This window comes from Melanerpes formicivorus, unplaced genomic scaffold (genome assembly GCF_026170545.1).
Source record: "Melanerpes formicivorus ecotype bairdi unplaced genomic scaffold, bMelFor1.0.p_v2 SCAF_77, whole genome shotgun sequence".
Lineage (NCBI taxonomy): Eukaryota > Metazoa > Chordata > Aves > Piciformes > Picidae > Melanerpes > Melanerpes formicivorus.
In genome coordinates this window covers 496249-513432 of record NW_027142429.1, presented here as the reverse complement: position 1 = coordinate 513432, position 17184 = coordinate 496249, and the positions used below count along the sequence as shown (strand labels likewise).

At 66.7% G+C, this 17184-nt stretch overlaps 2 protein-coding genes across 4 annotated transcripts; both read left to right on the top strand.

The window, feature by feature from the left end:
• Positions 1-822: 822 nt before the first annotated feature.
• On the top strand, positions 823-10309 carry AJM1 (apical junction component 1 homolog). 2 transcript variants are annotated; one of them, XM_068164112.1, is made up of 3 exons: positions 823-998; positions 4136-4209; positions 6021-10309. In XM_068164112.1, the coding sequence occupies exon 3, from the start codon at positions 6080-6082 to the stop codon at positions 9317-9319; it is 3240 nt and encodes a 1079-aa protein (XP_068020213.1). In that variant the 5' UTR covers positions 823-998; positions 4136-4209; positions 6021-6079; the 3' UTR covers positions 9320-10309. The 2 variants fall into 2 exon arrangements, with proteins under 2 accessions (XP_068020213.1, XP_068020214.1); XM_068164113.1 differs by lacking the exon at positions 4136-4209.
• Positions 10310-10554: 245 nt separating this feature from the next.
• Positions 10555-11927, top strand: PHPT1 (phosphohistidine phosphatase 1). 2 transcript variants are annotated; one of them, XM_068164118.1, is made up of 4 exons: positions 10555-10785; positions 11025-11149; positions 11333-11431; positions 11564-11653. In XM_068164118.1, the coding sequence occupies exons 1-3, from the start codon at positions 10635-10637 to the stop codon at positions 11387-11389; spliced, it is 333 nt and encodes a 110-aa protein (XP_068020219.1). In that variant the 5' UTR covers positions 10555-10634; the 3' UTR covers positions 11390-11431; positions 11564-11653. The 2 variants fall into 2 exon arrangements, with proteins under 2 accessions (XP_068020219.1, XP_068020218.1); XM_068164117.1 differs by lacking the exon at positions 11333-11431 and having other exon boundaries at positions 10562-10785; positions 11564-11927.
• Positions 11928-17184: the final 5257 nt, after the last annotated feature.

Genomic DNA, 17184 nt, shown 5'->3' with positions numbered 1-17184 from the left:
CCCCAGCGCCAAGGCTCCTTTGCTGGGCACCCAGAGGTGCTGAGACCTTCAACTGTCCCCTGGCGCCTCTGGGGCTGTGGGCAGCTGGCTCAGCGAGGTGGGAGTTGGGGAAACTGAGGCAGAGCTTGGGCGCTGAGGCCATTGTGTGCCAAGCCGCTGCCCTTGCCCATCTCGGGCACACTGCCCGGCGCATCGCTGCACATCCCCCCGCGGGGCTCCGACTGCCTCAGGCAGAGACGGCCCCAGGGCCGCTGGGAAAAGCAGAGCGCTCCGCAGGCAGCTTACAGGGGATTGCGCTGCTCGGGTGGCCACGGCTGGCAGGGCCGCGATGATGTGCCAAGGTCAGGCCAAGGCATGGGGCCTGGCTGGCTTGTGGCACCGGGGGGGCTACTGGCACCGGGGGGCCGCTGGCATGAGGACAGGCACCCGTAAGGGCACAGCAGGTACGGTAGGCACATGGTGCAAGTCCCGGCGCTGAGCCGCCGGCACGGTCCGGGAGATGCCGGTGCCGGGTGCCGGGGGTCCTGCGGTTACAGGGGAACCTCCCCGAAGGATGGCTCCGGAGAGGGGTACGGGGCGCAGGGGTCTCCCAGACCCTGTCCGAGGCTTTCTGCAGCGGGCGGGGGATGCTGCCTGGGGTGGGGATGGGGACCGGGGCCGAGAGGAGCCGGACCGGGGCCGAGAGGAGCCGAACCGGGGCTCAGGGACCGGTGACGGGGACCGGGGCCGGGGGCGGCGCCGGTGGGTGGCTCCCGGTGCGGCCCCGGCCGGTAACTCCGCCTGCCGTATTTATGGGAAAACAAGCGGCGGCAGAGCCGGGCGGCCGCGGCGGAGCGTCGGGCCGAGCCGAGCCGAGCCGAGCCGAGCCGAGCCGAGCCGAGCCGGGCCGGATCGAGTGGAACTGGGCTGAGCCGGGCCATGACCACGGGGGCGGTAGCAGCCCGAGCCTAGCGCGGCGGCAGGGATGCGGCGTGGGGGCCGCCCCGGGCGCGGAGCAGGTAATAGGGACACCGGGCAAGGGGGCTGGGGCCTGTCAGATTCCCGGGGGCTCTGACCGGGTCATCCACCCGCGACCCCCCGCATCTCCCCCATCTCATCTCCCCCCGTATTCCACATCCCCATCCCACCGCGAGACCCTCCCGGGCCCTCCTAAACCATCCCATCCCCCCATACCTCCCCAATTTCCCCTCACCCCACCCCACATTCCCAGCCCCATCCTATCCCCCCCGTGCCCTCCCCATCCCATCCCTCCAGGCCTCCTAGGGCCACCCCCATCCCGTTCCCCGGACCCGAGTCATCCCAACCCACTGAGCCCCATCCCCCCGCGTTCCCTATCCCCATCCTCATCCCCATCCCCGTCTTCAGACTCACTCCCATCCCATCCCTTTCCCCACCGCATCCCCGTCCTCCTCTTTCCCATCCCGCCGCAGTGCCCGATCCGGGCCATCTCGCCCCCGGTTCCTGGCGATGCCGGAGGTCGAGCTCACCGGCGGGCCCGGTGCCGCCTGGTGCCGCTGCGCAGCGAGAAGGATCCATGGGGCTCGGCCGCGGCAGCGCCCGGGGCCGCCCCGCAGCCTCCCCAAGCCACCCGCCCCGGGCCTCGTCCCTTTGCGGATTCCCTTCCAGAGTGGGGGATGCTGGGGGGCACGGGGAGTCGGCTGGGGAAGAGGCATCCTGCCCCTGGGGGGCTGCCCACCCCTCGCTTGGCTGCCAGCACGGGGGGTACCCGCCTGAGAGGGGGATGCTGCCCCCTCAGGGGTGAGGGCAGAGCAGGAGGTGCTGAGGCACCCAGCGGGGCTGTGCCATGTGTGCAGGAAGCCTGGAGGGCTGAGCACAGGGGCTGGGGGCAGTGGGGGAGGGTGCCAGGGGCACACGGGCTGGGAGGGGCAGGGCTGGGGGGACACAGGGGGTGTTGGAGGGGCAGTGTCACAGGGACACAGGGCACTGTGTGTGCCGGGGGGGGGCCTGAGGGGAAGTCTCTTTGCCACATACCCAGGGCAGGGGCCGGGGGGAGGTGGATTCACTAGCAGCAGGCAATGCCATGTGCCATCTCCCTGTGTAGGCAGTGCCCAGGCAGTGTCTACCATCAGTGCCCTCCCAGCAGGCAGAGTGCCCAGGCCGGTGTGCAGTGGGGCTGTGGGCTGGCAGCGCCCGTGGCACAGCACGTGCAGGCACTGCACAGACAGCGCTGCGCCTCCAGCACCGCCTGCGCCAGCTCAGCACTTGCAGCACACAGGTGCTGCTGCCCTGGCAGACGTGGGCACTGCCAGGGCGCTCGGGGCAGCGCAGGTGCTGCCAGCCTGTTCGCGGTGCCCGAGGGACCACACAGAGGCTGTGAGCTCAGGGCAGCGTGGCATGCACTGGCAGTGTGCTGGGGCTGGCAGCAGCATGCTCCGTGCACTGCATGTGTAGGCAGTGTGTTGGCAGTGTGCCCGCTGCAGCGTGCCCAGGCAGCATGCGGACAGGGCATACAGCAGTGCCCAGGCAGTGTGCTCAGGGCAGTGGACTTAGTGCAGTGTGGGCACACAGCATCCTTGCTGTGTGCATGGGGCAGCAGCAGGCTGGCAGTGCCCTGGCAGCGCTCGGTGCAGTGTGTGTAATGCAGTGTGTTGGCAGCACTCGGTGCAGCGTGGGCAGTGTGTGGGCAGTACCCTGGCAGTGCTCGGTGCAGAATAGGCTGGCAATGCCCTTGCCATGGTCCTGGGACAGGCAGCAGGGCGGGCAGCGCACAGTCAGGGTGCTGCAGTGCCTGGGCAGGGCAGAATGCAGTGGCAGGGCACTGCACAGCACCACTGCACAGCCCACATGTGCCACACGCTGGCAGTGACCCAGTTCTGCACAACCTTCACAGCCCCTCCAGCAGCTCTGACCTCACTGCCGGCCCCAGTACCCTCATGCTGAGCTGCCAGGGACAGTTCACACATGGCACAGCAGCATGCCAGGCAGTGTGGGGTGCCAGGCTGGGAGATGGGCAGCCCTGGCTGCAGGCAGGGCCCCACGAGCAGTGGTGAGAGCAGGGCTGATGCTGAGCTGGGCAGAATCGTGTGGGTAGCACCGGGCTCTGCAGTGCTGCCAGGCTGAGTTGAGGGGTGCTCCTGTGGGCTGGCACAGGGGGTGGCAACCTGCTGGGTGCCCCTCAGCAACACCCTTGGCGTGCTGGAAGGGAACTGCTGTGTCAGGGGCAAACTGGGCAGGGGTATCTGTGTGTCCTGCCCAACAGCGGGGGGGCGGGGGTGGAGGGGGCTCTGCAACAACCACCTGGGCTCTCCCTGCGGTGGGCATATGGGCACGGTGCTGGTTGTGTGCCCAGGAGTCATATGGCCAGGGGATGGCTTCCAGGCAGGAAGCTCAGTGAGCATCGGCAGCCCTGGAAGCGCTGCCAGCCGGCGTCAGCACGCCCGGGGTGACACAGCACAGATACCTTGGGCAGGGAGACAGCAGCCCGCCCACAGCGGGCAGGGCGGGGGTGAAGCGGGGCAGGCACCCGGTGCCCAGCATCCAGGGGGTGGCAGAGCAGAGGGGATGAGAGATCCTCTCCCCGCAGAAAGGACTCGGTGCCGGGGGACCGGAGCAGTGTGGGAGCACGGTGGTGCTGGGCACTGGCAGTGCCAGGGGGCTACCCGGCCCTGCTCCCGTAACGGGCAGAGGGTGCCCGTCGCTTTGTGGGTGCTCTGCTCTCCCTGCCGTGCTGCAAAACCCTGGCTCCCGCGCCCCCCGCAGCCTCCCCACGCACCCCCCACGCTGTCCTCGCAGAGGAGGAATAATTTGGAGAAACCATGGCAACCCCGGGTGGTGCTGGGGATGCCAGCACCGCGCTGTCCCCGGGTCCCCCCGCTGCCGCTGCACTCTTGGGGTGGGTGGGGGGATGCAGCAGTGGGATGCACTGCCCGTGGGGTGCAGGGTCCGTGTCATGCGGTGCCCGTGGGGTGCCATCCCCATGCCCATGGCCCCAGAGCACAGGGACTTGCACGGCAGCCTCGCTGGGCCACACTTCAGTTTGACTCAGCAGGGCTGTGGCCACTGGGGTCTCTTGGGCGTGCTCGGTGTCCCCCCAAGACACCCATGGCCCTGGCAGCTGCCCCTCTGCCGTGGCCGGGGGGTTCCCGGGCCCCTCACGTGGCTCTTTTATTTGCAGCGCTGGGATGGAGCCGCCGCGGGGCCCTCAGCAGGCTCGGCCCTCCCACCCCCTCCCTGCTGCCACCGAACCAGGTAGGACCCTGAGCTGCGGGTCCCTGCCCAGCAGCCCCGCGGCGCCATGGGGATTGGCTTCCCAGCGCTGCTGGGGGCACTCGGGGTGCCGCTGGTGGCACTCGGGGTGCTGCCATCCTGACTCCAGTGCAGCTCCCATGGTAACACAGGGGACTGATGCTGAGCCACTGCCATGGGGGCAACCCGGCTCCACCAGCCCCAGAGGCACCGGGATCCCCAGTCTCCCCCTGGCATCAAGCTCTCCTCTGCCCACCCCAGGGACAGACAGCCCAACCCCACTGGCTTCGCCTCAGCCCTGGCATCTGCACCCCCAGCTTTGGGCTTTATCTAGGTAGCAAGAGGGGGTCCCCAAGTCCCCCTCCTCATCTCTGCCTGATCCATTCTGTTTCTTGCCAAATAGAGTCCTTTCCTCCCAGAAGCAGCTGCCCTGTGGTCCTCTGCTGCTCTTTAAAGCCAAATGGCTTTTGCTGACCCTTGCCATGCACCTCCAGTGTTTGGTGGAGCAGCAGTGCCCACCTGCATGGCTGGGTCCCCTGGCCAGGTGGCCAGAAGAACCAAATACCCTTAGAACATGATGAGCTTTAAAGCTGCCCAGGTGTCTGCACCGTGGGCAAAGCCAGCTGGGTGCCCACTGGTGGCAGCCTGCAGCTGGCTCTCAGAGGGCTGTTGGTGAAGATCAGTGCCACAGCCCAGCAGATCCTGAGGGCAAACCACCTCATCTGCTCCCCTGGGCATCCTGGGGGGCTGGTGCTGGTGTGCTCCCTTGCCACACAGCTGTGTCACACTGCCCACCATGGCCTCCCATGCAGCAGATGCTGTGCACGGTGCTGGTGCACAGTGGGTGCCAGGCCCCATGTCCCGCGAAAGCTGCAGCCACCACCCCACTTGCTCTGCAGCCCAGCAGGTGCGTCATGGGCACAGGACACTAGTGGGCACTGAGCCAGCACAGCCCCTCTGGTGTGGGGTTACTGCAGGGGGACCCTGGCCTGTCCTGCTCGGAGCTGTGGGAAGCAATGGAGGAGCTGCTGGTGGCATGTGGGGTTGGGGCACCTGCCACACACCCCTCTGCCAGCCCCCGGTGCCCCCTGTGCCAGTCCAGAGGAGCCCCAGGGGGTGATGCAGCCGCACGCAGCTGAGACTTTTGGCACCCTGCAGGGGTGTTTGTTGGCCATGGTGGTGCAGCCACCACGGAGAGGAGGTACAGCTCCTCCCCCCAGGAGCTCCAGAGCTGTGGTGGGTTTCCCAGACACCATGGTGGAAGCTCTGGCTCCTATCCTCCATGCTTACAGTGCTGGTGCTGGGCACAGCATGAGTTGGCACTTGGGCACACGGTCCCAGGAGCCCCCGCAGACCCTTGGACGCTCGCAGCGGGGGCTGGGCACAAGTTCCCTGCCCGCTATGGAACGCCTTGGAGATGAGCTCCCCCCAGCGCTGTTCAGAGCTGCCCTTCCAGCTGGTGCTGCAAGAGGGTCCCCATGTCCTGCACTTCTGCTGCAGGGGCATGATGAGCAGTGGCCTCTTCTCCCTGCAGGGAGCTGGCACCCCTCCCCAGCTCCCTCGTGGTGCCCAGTGCGCCCACGGGTGCCCTGCTATCCTCTGGTACCCCAGATCTGGAGCAATTTCTCCAACTTCTTCCCCAAGTCAGGATCCAAAGACAGACAGCAGCAGCGGAGGCTGGGACGCCCCTGAACCCCCATTTTGGAAGAGGTGACCAAGCCCCCCTGAGCCAGGAGCTGCGGGGATGTACCCTGCGCTGCCACAGCTCCCCGAGGTCCCCACCGGGGTTCAGGAGCTCCTCTCTTCTCTTGCAGGGCTGGCTGCCTTCTGAGGCCATCTGAAGGGGAGCTGGCAGAGAAGAGTCGCTTTTAAGATGACACGAACGGACCCACCTGACATCCTGGTGTCTACGGTGTACCAAGACATAAAGGTGGCCACCGCAGCCCCCGGGGATTCTATCGTCTGCCAGCCCGTGGCACGATGTGATGCCTCCATGTCCTCACCCATGCCCCGCGAGCCGCAGCCCTTCAACAAGCGCCACTGCAGGAGCTTTGACTTCATTGAGTCGCTGGACGAGCAGCTGGGCACCCCCCCGGCTATGGAGCGCTCCTGCCCACGCCCCAGCACCCCCGAGCCCGCGCCGGGGCTGCCGGGCAGGAGGGCACCGCCAAAGCTGGACCCTCAGGCCGGCAAAGCGCCCCCGCCCCGGAGCGAGCCGAAGCGCCGTGCCCGCTCCAAGAGCGCGCCGCGGGTGAAGTCCACCTTCACCGCGGTGCCCATCGCCGTGTCGGCCTCGCCGCCGACCCGTCGCGGGAGGGAGGCGCTGCGGGTGGCCCGGGAGCCCTCCCGCGCCGAGCGCTCGCCGCGCCGGGAGAGCCAAGCGCCGCTGCGGGCTCTGGCTAACGAGGTGCACCCCATCAAGCTGCAGCCGCAGCGCAGCAGCGGCAGCCGCATCTCCCCGCTCTGCGTGGGCAGCAACTGTTTGGAGGAGGGGCCGGGGCTCAAGGTGGGCGCCAGCCCCCACGTCAAGTGCCGGGTGGACATCAAGCCGGACGAGGCGGTGCTGGTGCATGCGGCGCGCAGCATGCGGGCGGCCCAGGCCCGGCAGGAACCGCCACGCGTGCTCCGTGCGCCCGGGGCTGCCCGCAGCCTGGCCGTGCCCGGGAGCAGGCAGGCCTCCATGTCCCGCACGCCCACCCCCAGCGATTCTTACAGCGGGGACCCCACGCTCCTGCCTTACCCTGGTGAGTACTACGAGGCAGACCCCCGGGCACTGGCGTACCAGACGGTGCCGGTGCCCGCCTCACGGGAATTCAGGGAGTACCCGGAGAGGGGCTGCATGACCTTCTCAGCCCCTGGCGTCCCTGCCAAGTTCTACTACGCAGAGGAGCCGGCACGGTGCCCCAGCCCTGCCATGCCCCTCCGCAGCTCTGGATATGCCAGCTACCCCTACCCCATCCGCCACAGCGTCCCCCAACACTATTACGCCGAGGACCCAGCCAAAGCTGCCATCCACACAATGCCACCACGGACACTGTACGTGGAGGAGCCCCGGAGCTACCCGGTACAGGAGGCACCTGCCCGCGCCTTCTACGGGGAGGAGCCCCGCTTCTACCACCCCCGCGGCACCCCCGTCAAAACCCTCTATGCCGAGGATGCTCGGACGTACCCGGCCCTCGGCTCCTCTGCCAGGGTCTTCTACGCCGAGGACTATGGGAAGTACCGGGAGCGGGAGGTGCTGTCGCGGACGTGCCCCCCGCCCCGCAGCACGCAGCCCTTGCACTTCAGCGACTGGTACTGCCCCGAGCGGAGCACGCTGCCCTACCAGAGCCTGCAAATGTCACGCATGGCACCGCAGCCGAGCGGCCGTGAGGCCATGTTCTCCTCCTGGCACACCAGCTACGGCGTGACCCCGCCACGGCTGGCCCGGGAGAGCCAGCACTACTCCAAATCCTGGGATAACATCCTGGCGCCAGCAGCACGCAGGGAGGAGGTCCTGCAGCGCGGGCGCAGCTACGAGAACCTGCTGGCCCAGGAGCAGCACCGTGCCTTATCCCCCGAGGAGCGCCGGCAGCCGGTGGTGATCAACCTGTCGAGCTCCCCCAAGCGCTACGCTGCCCTGTCCCTCTCGGAGAGCTCCATCCTCGAGAGGGTGCACGCCGACGGCGGCCGCGCTCCCCTGGGCCGCTCCTGGTACGTCACGCCGGAGATCACCATCACCGACAACGACATCCGCGCCGACGGGCTGGGCAGGGGCGAGAGGCGCTCGGCCAGCTGGGACATGCTGGACGCGGGGCGGGAGCGCGGTCCCTACACCGTGCCCTGCGCCCCGCAGCCCGTGCCCAGGGAGAGCGGCTCGGGACGCCAGCGCAGCCTGGAGCAGCTGGATGAGCTCATCACCGACCTCGTCATCGACTACAAGCCGGCGCCAGGCCACCGCGCCGGGGACAGGGACAGCCTCGCCGAGCAGCTCAAGCAGCTCCTGAGCAGCAACACCCCAGGACCGCCCCGGCGGGGCGAGGGCCGGAGGGTCCCGCTCAGCGTGCACGAGGGACCCCGGCCCACCAAGGAGCAGCCGGCGCCCAGCTCTCGGGCCACCACCCCGCGCCCCGCGCCCGTCCCGCTCTCCGTCGGCCCCTTCGAGAAGTCTCCGGAGAACTGCTCGCCCGAGCTGAGCGCGGAGGAGGACGACATGATGATGTGCTCCAACGCCAAGTGCCGGCGCACCGAGACCATGTTCAACGCCTGCCTCTACTTCAAGTCGTGCCACAGCTGCTACACCTACTACTGCTCGCGGCACTGCCGCCGCGAGGACTGGGACACGCACAAGGCCAGCTGCGTCTACGGCCGCGTGGGCAGCGTCTGCCGGCACGTGCTGCAGTTCTGCCGCGAGGACGCCGAGGTGCACAAGGCCTTCTCGCGCATCGCCAAGGTCGGCTACCTCTCGCGCGGCCGCGGCGTCCTCTTCCTGGGCTTCCCCAACGCCGGCTCCGCCGAAAACTTCCTGCAGTTCGGGCTGGAGAGCCTGCTGATGTCCCCCACCTACCTGTCCCTGCGGGAGCTGGAGAGCTACTCGGACAACCTGGGGGACTACGCCCGCGAGCTGCGGGAGACGGGCAACCAGTACGACCCCAACGAATGTTTCCTCCTGAATGTAACCGTGGCCGTCACCCAGAAAGTGCCGGACCGGCCCTCGCCCAAGACGCAGGTGCCGACGGTCAGGAAATACGCCAAGGTGGCCTTAGCCTCCACCAGCCCCGAGAAGAAGATCCTGAAGAAGGAGCGGGACATGGAGACGCTGATCCTGACGCCGCCCCCCGGCACGGCGGACATCGACAAGGAGGGGGAGGAGGGCCGCAAGGCGCGGGAGGTCTGCTTCATCAACATCCAGCGGGAGCTGCGCACCCGCGGCGTCTTCCTGCGGCACGAGTTCCCTGCTGTCTACGAGCAGCTCTGTGACTTCGTGGAGAGCAACAAGCGCTTCACCCCCACCACCATCTACCCCATCGACAAGAGGACGGGCAAGCAGTTCATGTGCATGATCATGGCAGCCTCCGAGCCCCGCACCCTCGACTGGGTGGCCAGCCCCAACCTCCTGGATGACATCATGTGAACGTGGTGTGGGGACCTCCCTGGCACCCCCGGGTCACCTCCTCTGTGTAGATAGGTGTTACCCTGTCGGCGTGGCGGGACGGAGACCCCCTCTCAGATGTGGCACCGGGGGAGGAGGCTGCGGTGGGCTGTGGGCAGCCAGCATCAGCTGGGGGCAGGGGGCACAGCCACAGCTAGAGCAGTGAGGGGCCGGGCTGGGGGATGTCATGGGGTGATGTGAGCACAAGATGAGATTTGCGGGGGGGTGCAGGTCCCAGCCAGTGTCCAGAGCCCTCTCAAGCCAAGCAGTGCATGGCCAGAGCAGGGACACCTCAGTCACACACACACCCCCAGCCTGCACACTCAGATCCCCCTGTACCTGCCCACGGACTCTGCCCGTGCCTGGAGCCCTGCACAGCTCTCTTGGGCCATGTCCCCAACACCTGGGCTTTTATGGGGCACTGTAGCACCACTGAGGCTGTACCAAGCCTGTGGGCACTGCGGCTGCTCTGCAGGGTCTGCAGCAGTGGCGCTGTACAGTCCAGGGTGGGAGCTGGGTTGCACAAGGTCTCTGTTCCTATCGTGTCTGTGTCCTGAGCATGTTACTGAGTGGTCTGTAGGTGCAGTGGGGAGCCGGGAAGGGCGGCTGCAAGGTGCTCCTGGGCATCCCCAGAACCTCACAGGGTACAGGGGATGGTTCCTGCATGCAGGGGCGGGGCGGGAGGGCGTCCCTGGGTGTTGATCCGTGCGCAGGGCTGCACCCCGCGCTGGGTGCCAAGCACAGGGCAGGGTGTGGGGCAGCCACAGTGCCAACAGGTAGCCCCGCTGTTTCCGTGGGCTGGGGGTGAGGGATCTGCATAGGGCTGGCACAGTGTGGCGGGGGGCAGGAAAGGGAGGGCTTCACCGGGGCAGTGAGGGGACCCGTGGAGCCAGCGGCAAGGGCTGCTCCACGCCCAGGGCCTTACGGTAGCTCTGGGGCTGCCCGAGGGGGCGCTGGGCAAAGGCTGTCACCACGCCGGCGCTCCCTGCTCCGCGGGGCTGCCCCAGCGCCCTGCCCGCCCAGCCCGGGCTCCCGCAGCGCTACCTGCGCCGCCCGCTGCCGCGCCGCCGCCCCGCCCCAGCCAAGGCCTCCCCTTCCCATTGGCAGACCGCAACCCCCAGGAGCGCCGGCACCGCCCCCGGGCTGAGCGCGGGCCGCAATTGCGCCCAGGCGCTGGTTGGCGGCGGCGCCGGAAAGGGCGGGGCCGAGCGCTGGTTGGTGGCGACGCCGGAAGGGGCGGGCCCAGGGCGCGGGTCCCGGCGCTCGTTGGCGGCTCGGAGGGAAGGTGTGGGGCGGGATGGCGGCGGCCGGGGCCGGGGCTCTGTCGCGGGTGTCGGACGTTGAGATCGACGGCGACGGCGTCTTCAAGTACGTGCTGGTGCGCGTACGCGCGGCCGGCGGCCCGGGGAAGGATGTCGTGCGCGGCCATGGCTGGGCCGAGTACCACGGTGAGGGGCGCGGGGGTACCGGCGCCGCCGGCCGGGCTGGGGGCGGCCCGGGAGTGACTGTGGGGGGAGGTTCCGAATCCCCGGTGAGGCAGCTCGGGGGGGGCCTGTCTCGCCCTCCTGTGGGTCCCGGTGTTACCGAGGGGAGCGAGGGGTAGCCCCGTCCGCGGGGTGCAGGCTGGGGGCTCAGTCCCCGGGTGCCCCCTCCCGTGCCCCCAGCGCACGGCTGCCTCCCTCCGCAGCCGACATCTACGAGCGGACGGCGCAGGAGCTGGCGCAGCAGGGCCTGGACTGTGAGTGCCTGGGGGGCGGCCGCCTCTCCCACCGCCCCGACGAGAAGAAGATCCACGTCTACGGGTACTCGGTGGTAAGCACAGGCGGCGGTGGCGGGGACCCAGCCGGGGGCGCTGCTTCGCCCTGTCTCATCACAGCCGCCCGGCCCCGCGGCCCTGCGGGCGCAGAAGGGCCGAGGCGGGAGGCAGCGGTGCCACCTGGGGGTGCCTGCGACCCCCCGAAAGCCCCACGCGTGACACTGGTGCCGGTTTTCCAGCTGCAGGGTAGCGCCACCCCCCTGCCGGGGTGCCAGGCTGAGCTGCCCGCGGCCTGAGCCGCTGCCACAGAGGGGCTGGAGCGCGGCAGTCCTCCGCAAGTACGGTCTGGGCGGTGTCTCGGGGCTGCTGCTGGAGCCGCCGGTAGCAGTCAGCTGCCCGAGGGTGTGCTGAGCTCTCCCTGGGGAGGTCACCACACCAGCTCTGTGCTGAGACCCTCTCTCCTCTGCCAGGGCTTCGGGCGAGCAGACCACTCTGTGACCACGGAGAAGCTGAAGGCCAAGTACCCAGACTATGAGGTCACCTGGGCGGATGAAGGCTACTGACTGCCGCTGGCCTGCCGGCGGCCTGGGCACCAGCCTGGAGCTGGTGCAGCTGGATGTGGCAGCAGGCTCCCAGCACTCGGCAGCACCCTGGGCCCCTCTGCCTTCCCTTCCTGTGGGGCTGAGCTGCTGTGCGCTGGCGCCGGACTCCCCAGCCTGGCGCTCCCCTCGCCCCCAGCCTGGCACGGCCTCGGTGGCAGCTGCCAGCCCCCAGCCCCGCTGCAGGGCCTTCCCCCACAGCTGTATGTGAGAATTAAACACGTTGGGAAGTGCAGCTGCTCACTGCTCTCTCTGGGGCTGGCCTCTACCCCCTTGCAGCAGGAGTGACCCCTGAGGTTTCCAGCCATGCACAGGGGGCCTGTCCCCAGAGCTGACAGGGACTGAGGTGGGGACAGCAGAAGGGGTGTCAGGATTAGCCTTGGGAATGGCTGAGGCAGAGGAGGAGACAGTGATGTATCCTCATGCCTGAGGGTGGGAAGGACAGGGTGGGGCTGGGGGAGAGGTCACCCCATCAGCTGCTGGGAGGGAGCTTGGTTTGGAAGGATGTGCCTGGTCACACCTGGGAGTGGAGCCTCCTCCTTGACCTCAGCCTTCTGGACAGCCAGGGCTGCCTCCTGTCCCTCAGTACTTCTCAGGGAGACTCTGCTTGCATTTCCAGTGAGGAGCACAGTGGGAGGGCTGGGGAGAGCTGGCTGGAGCCTTCAGTGCAGGACAGCTTGAGGTGCAGGTCCTGCACCTAACTCAAGCACTGTCCAAGACAAGTTGGGTTGGCAAACCTCACCCCACCTAGTCCCAGCCCTGTTCCATTTGGGGTGTGCCTGCTGCTGCCTCCCTGCCTTCCTCTCACCATCAGAGATCTGGGCAGCCTGGACCAGAGAGAGTCCTTTGTGCCTAGAGCTGCACAGGTTTTGCATCACCTGCCGAAGCTCAGCCCCTGTGCCCAGTGTCACAGAACCACAAAGGGCATCAGAGTGGAAGGGACCCTTTGAGGGCATCCTGCCCAGCCCCCTGCAGGCAGCAGGGACAGCTCCAAGTAGAGCAGGTTGCTCAGGACCCCATCAAGTTTAACCTTGAACGTCTCAGCCTCCTCCCTGGGCAGCCTGTGCCAGGCTCTCCCCAGCCTCCCTGTGCAGAACTTCCTCCTGATGTCCAACCTAACTCTGCCCTGCTCCAGTTCCACACCATTGCCTCTCCTCCTATCCCCACAGCCCCTTCTGAGCAGCCCCTCCCCAGCCTGCCTGCAGCTCCCCTGCAGATACTGAAATGCAGCTCTGAGGTCTCCCTGGAGCCTTCTCTTCTCCAGGCTGCACAGCTCTGACTCTTTCAGTCTCTCTTTGTAGGAGAGCTGCTCCAGCCCTCTGATCATCTTTGTGGCCTCTTCTACACCTGCTCCATCAAGTCCCTGTCCTCATGCTGGGGGCCCCAAGGCTGGACACAGCCCTGCAGGTGAGGTCTCCCCAGAGCAGAGGGGCAGGATCCTCTCTCCACCTCTGGCCACACTGCTTTGGATGCAGCCCAGACTGTCCTTGGCCTCCTGTGCTGTCAGTGCCCATTGCTGGCTCCTGTCCAGCTTCTCATCCCCAGCACCCCCAGGTCCTTCTCTGCAGGGCTGTTCCCAATCTCATCACCCCCAGCCTGAATTAATATCAAGGATGTCTCTGGACCTGGTGTCCTCCCTGACCCAGGCAGATCAGGATGGATGGGGATGAGCTTCATGGCCAAGCTGGGGTTGCAGCTAGCTGGCTGGTGGCTTGGGGCTGGAGCTGTCTGCTATGGAGGATGGTGCCCACCAGCTTTGCAAGCTAGAGGGGGTAAGAAAGCAGGAGGTGCCCAGGACATGCAGCAGGTTACACTGGGCCCACTCTAGAGGAATAGCTTCTGCAAGGTGCTGCTCACATCTCCCACCCTGGGGTTATTGGACCTGTCTTGTTCAACATCTCTGTGGGTGCCATGGACAGTGGCACTGAGTGCAGCCTCAGCAGGGTTGCTGCTGACACCAAGCTGTGTGGTGCAGCAGACAGCTGGAGGGAAGGGATCCATCCAGAGGGAGCTGGACAGGCTGGAGAGGTGGGCACAAGCCAACCTCAGGAGGTTCAACAAGACCAAGGGCAGGGTCCTGCAGCTGGCTGGAGGCAATCCCAGGCACAAATGCAGGCTGGGCAGGGACTGGCTGGAAAGCAGCCCTGAGGAGAGAGCCTTGGGGGTGCTGGGGGAGGAGAAGCTCACCAGGAGCTCTCAGTGTGCACTTGCAGCCCAGAAAGCCAACCAGAGCCTGGGCTGCAGCAGGAGAAGTGTGGCCAGCAGGGCAAGGGAGGTGATTCTCCCCCTCTGCTCAGCTCTGGGGAGACCCCACCTGGAGTCCTGCCTCCAGTTCTGGAGCCCCTATGACAAGAGGGATCTGGAGGTGCTGGAAGGTGTCCAGAGCAGGGCCAGGAGGATGAGCAGAGGGCTGGAGCTGCTCTGCTGTGAGGACAGACTGAAGGAGTTGGGGCTGTTCAGTCTGGAGAAGAGAAGGCTCCCAGGTGACCTCATTGTGGCCTTCCAGGATCTGCAGGGGGCTCCAGGAAGGCTGGGGAGGGACTGCTCAGGATCTCAGGCAGTGATAGGACTAAGGGGAATGGAATGAAGCTGGAGGTGGGGAGATTGAGGCTGGAGGGGAGGAGGAAGTTCTTCCCCATGAGAGTGGTGAAGCCCTGGACTGGGTTGTGCAGGGAGGTGGTTGGGGCCCTGTCCCTGGGGGTGTTTAAGCCCAGGCTGGATGAGGCTCTGGGCAGCCTGATCTAGTGTGGGGTGTCCCTGCCCATGGCAGGGGGGTTGGAACTAGATGATCCTTGTGGTCCCTTCCAACCCTGACTGATACTGTGATACTATACTATGATACTATTGTCACTCAGCAGTCAGTTTGTGTACTGAATGCTGGTGGGGCTGGGGTCCTTGCAGCAGTCACACAGAGCACAGCTTCCCTTCCAGTCATCTCTGGAGGTGCCCACAGTCCCCTGCCCCAGCAGGGCCAGCTCCAACAGGTTGCTCAGGGCTGTGGCCAAGTGGGTTTAGGGCATCTCCATAGAAGCAGACCCCACTACAGCCTAGGAAGCTGCTGGTGACCCTCCCAGGAGGGGTCTGAAGCCTGTGACACTTTGCTGCCCTGCTTTGTTCTCATCTTTCAGCCCTTCCTGGGCCACTCACTGCTCAGCAGAGGCTGGCTCCTCTTTGCTCTCTCCTGCCAGCTCTCTGTACACTTCAGTGACATCCTCCTGCACCTTCTCCATGCTGTGCAGCTCCAGCTCTCAGCCTCCAGGGAGGTTCAGTCCATCACCATAACAGCCCTGGGTCAGAGGGCTCCACATCTCCTGCACAGAGGCCCAGCACTGCCCTGTGTCTCTCTAGAGCACAGGACAGGGATGAGACCTGCCATGGGCACCCAGGAGGCTGCTGGATGCCTTGCTGGATGCCATGGTACCACCCCGTGGCCAGCTTGGTGCCTGCCAGGTTTGTGGGCAGCAGGGGACAGGCAGGGCTCCTGCTGCAGGCACTGCCAACCCCAGGGTGCCCGGGCTGGGAGGGCAGGGGCTGCCTGCTGCTGCCTGCCCAGGCTCTCACTGGGGAAGGAGCTGCACCCTGCACTTTACTGCACCTGATGCAGTCCAGCTGCAGTCCACTGAGAGCAGGAGGTGGGAGGGGAGAACCCTCCACACCCAGCCTGTGGCAACAGGGCCCAGTGTCCATGCAGAGGGACTGCCAGCAGCAGAGGCAGGAGAGCTCCCCTGGGCAGTGCCAGCACTGGCAGCAGCTTCCCCTTCCAGGTGGAAGTGGCTGCCATCAGCAGGCAGCTCTGGTGGTGCCAGGCAGGGCTCTTGCTGCCAAGTCACCTTGCTTCCAGGCTGAAGCCCCTCCTGGGGCTCTGCTGGAGCTGTTCTGCCACAGGAGTGACCTGGTTGTGGCCCTCGAGCTGTGTCCCTGGGGCAGCCCCGAGCTGGGTGCTGGGATGCTCAGTGCTGGCAGCTGTGAGAGCACCCAAAGTGCCTGCTGCACAGACTGCATGTGGCAGGGGGAGAGCAGAGGGCTGCACAGACTGCATGTGGCAGGGGGAGGGCAGAGAGCTGCACAGACTGCATGTGGCAGGGGGGCAGGGGGAGGGCAGAGGGCTGCACAGACTGCATGTGGCAGGGGGAGGGCAGAGAGCTGCACAGACTGCATGTGGCAGGGGGAGAGCAGAGAGCTGCACAGACTGCATGTGGCAGGGGGAGGGCAGAGAGCTGCACAGACTGCATGTGGCAGGGGGAGGGCAGAGGGCTGCACAGACTGCATGTGGCAGGGGGAGGGCAGAGGGCTGCACAGACTGCATGTGGCAGGGGGAGGGCAGAGAGCTGCACAGACTGCATTTGGCAGGGGGAGGGCAGAGGGCTGCACAGACTGCATGTGGCAGGGGGAGGGCAGAGAGCTGCACAGACTGCATGTGGCAGGGGGAGGGCAGAGAGCTGCACAGACTGCATGTGGCAGGGGGAGGGCAGAGAGCTGCACAGACTGCATGTGGCAGGGGGAGGGCAGAGGGCTGCACAGACTGCATGTGGCAGGGGGAGGGCAGAGAGCTGCACAGACTGCATGTGGCAGGGGGAGAGCAGAGGGCTGCCAGCCTGCTCTGTCCACGCTGGGCAGACTCAGAGCCCCTCCTGCCTGCCCTCCCTGTGTGTCCCTGGGGCTGGGCTGCACTGGAGCCCCAGTTTTTGGCAAGACCAGCAGTGCTGGGACAGGCTGCTCCTGCACATCCTTCCCTGCCCCTGCCTCCTCTTCCAGCCTGTCCCAAGGCTCCAGACAGCTGTGGGTTTGCTCTGAATTCAAAGCCCAAGCAGTCCTAAGCACCCTGCCTGCTGCAGCTCACCACTGCCTGGGGCCATCACGACCCAGCTGTACCTTTCCTGCCTTGGGGTCGATCCTTGCACCCTGTTCCCACTGCTGCCCCACACAGCTACCCTCCCTGGCCAGGGCACACCCCACTGCCAGCCCCTGCCCTGCACCCACAGGCTGTCCCTCCCTGTGCTCAGAGGCTCTATGTCCCTGTGGTTAGACGTGATGCAGCCCAGGCAGCTGGCATGGCACAGCACCCATGCCCCTGGCAGGAGTGCCAGCTTCCCCCCAGGGCTGGCAGCACAGCTGGCACAGCTGGCAGAACCACTCTGATCCCTCCTCGAGCTGGTGTGTGCCCCACGGCTGTGCCAGCTGGCTGCAGCCTGGCCAGAGCAGCGCCCAGCACCTTGCCCCAGCTGGGAAAGGGTGGCTGGAGGAGAGGGCTGGCGGGGAGAAGGTGCCCTGGGCACGCAGAGCTGCCGGGCCGCTGCCCGTGATGCTGCCGTGGTGCCAGGCAGCAGGACCCAGGGTGACCTGTCCCGGCTTAGCAAACCTCCTGCCCACAACCTGTCTGCCGGGCTGGGAGGTAGATAACGGCGGGGCTGAAGTCCAATCCGGAGCAGGTCCTGGGGAGCAGATTCCAGCGCTGGGCTCACGGCTGGCCTCTCCTACCTCCCTCTAGCGCT

Coding starts and splice junctions, on each gene's coding strand:
- AJM1 (XM_068164113.1), top strand. CDS start 6,080: ATGACACGAACGGACCCACCTGACATCCTGGTGTCTACGGTGTACCAA.
- PHPT1 (XM_068164117.1), top strand. CDS start 10,635: ATGGCGGCGGCCGGGGCCGGGGCTCTGTCGCGGGTGTCGGACGTTGAG. Junction 10,786..11,024: donor TGGCTGGGCCGAGTACCACG/GTGAGGGGCGCG, acceptor CTCCCTCCGCAG/CCGACATCTACGAGCGGACG. Junction 11,150..11,563: donor ACGTCTACGGGTACTCGGTG/GTAAGCACAGGC, acceptor CTCCTCTGCCAG/GGCTTCGGGCGAGCAGACCA.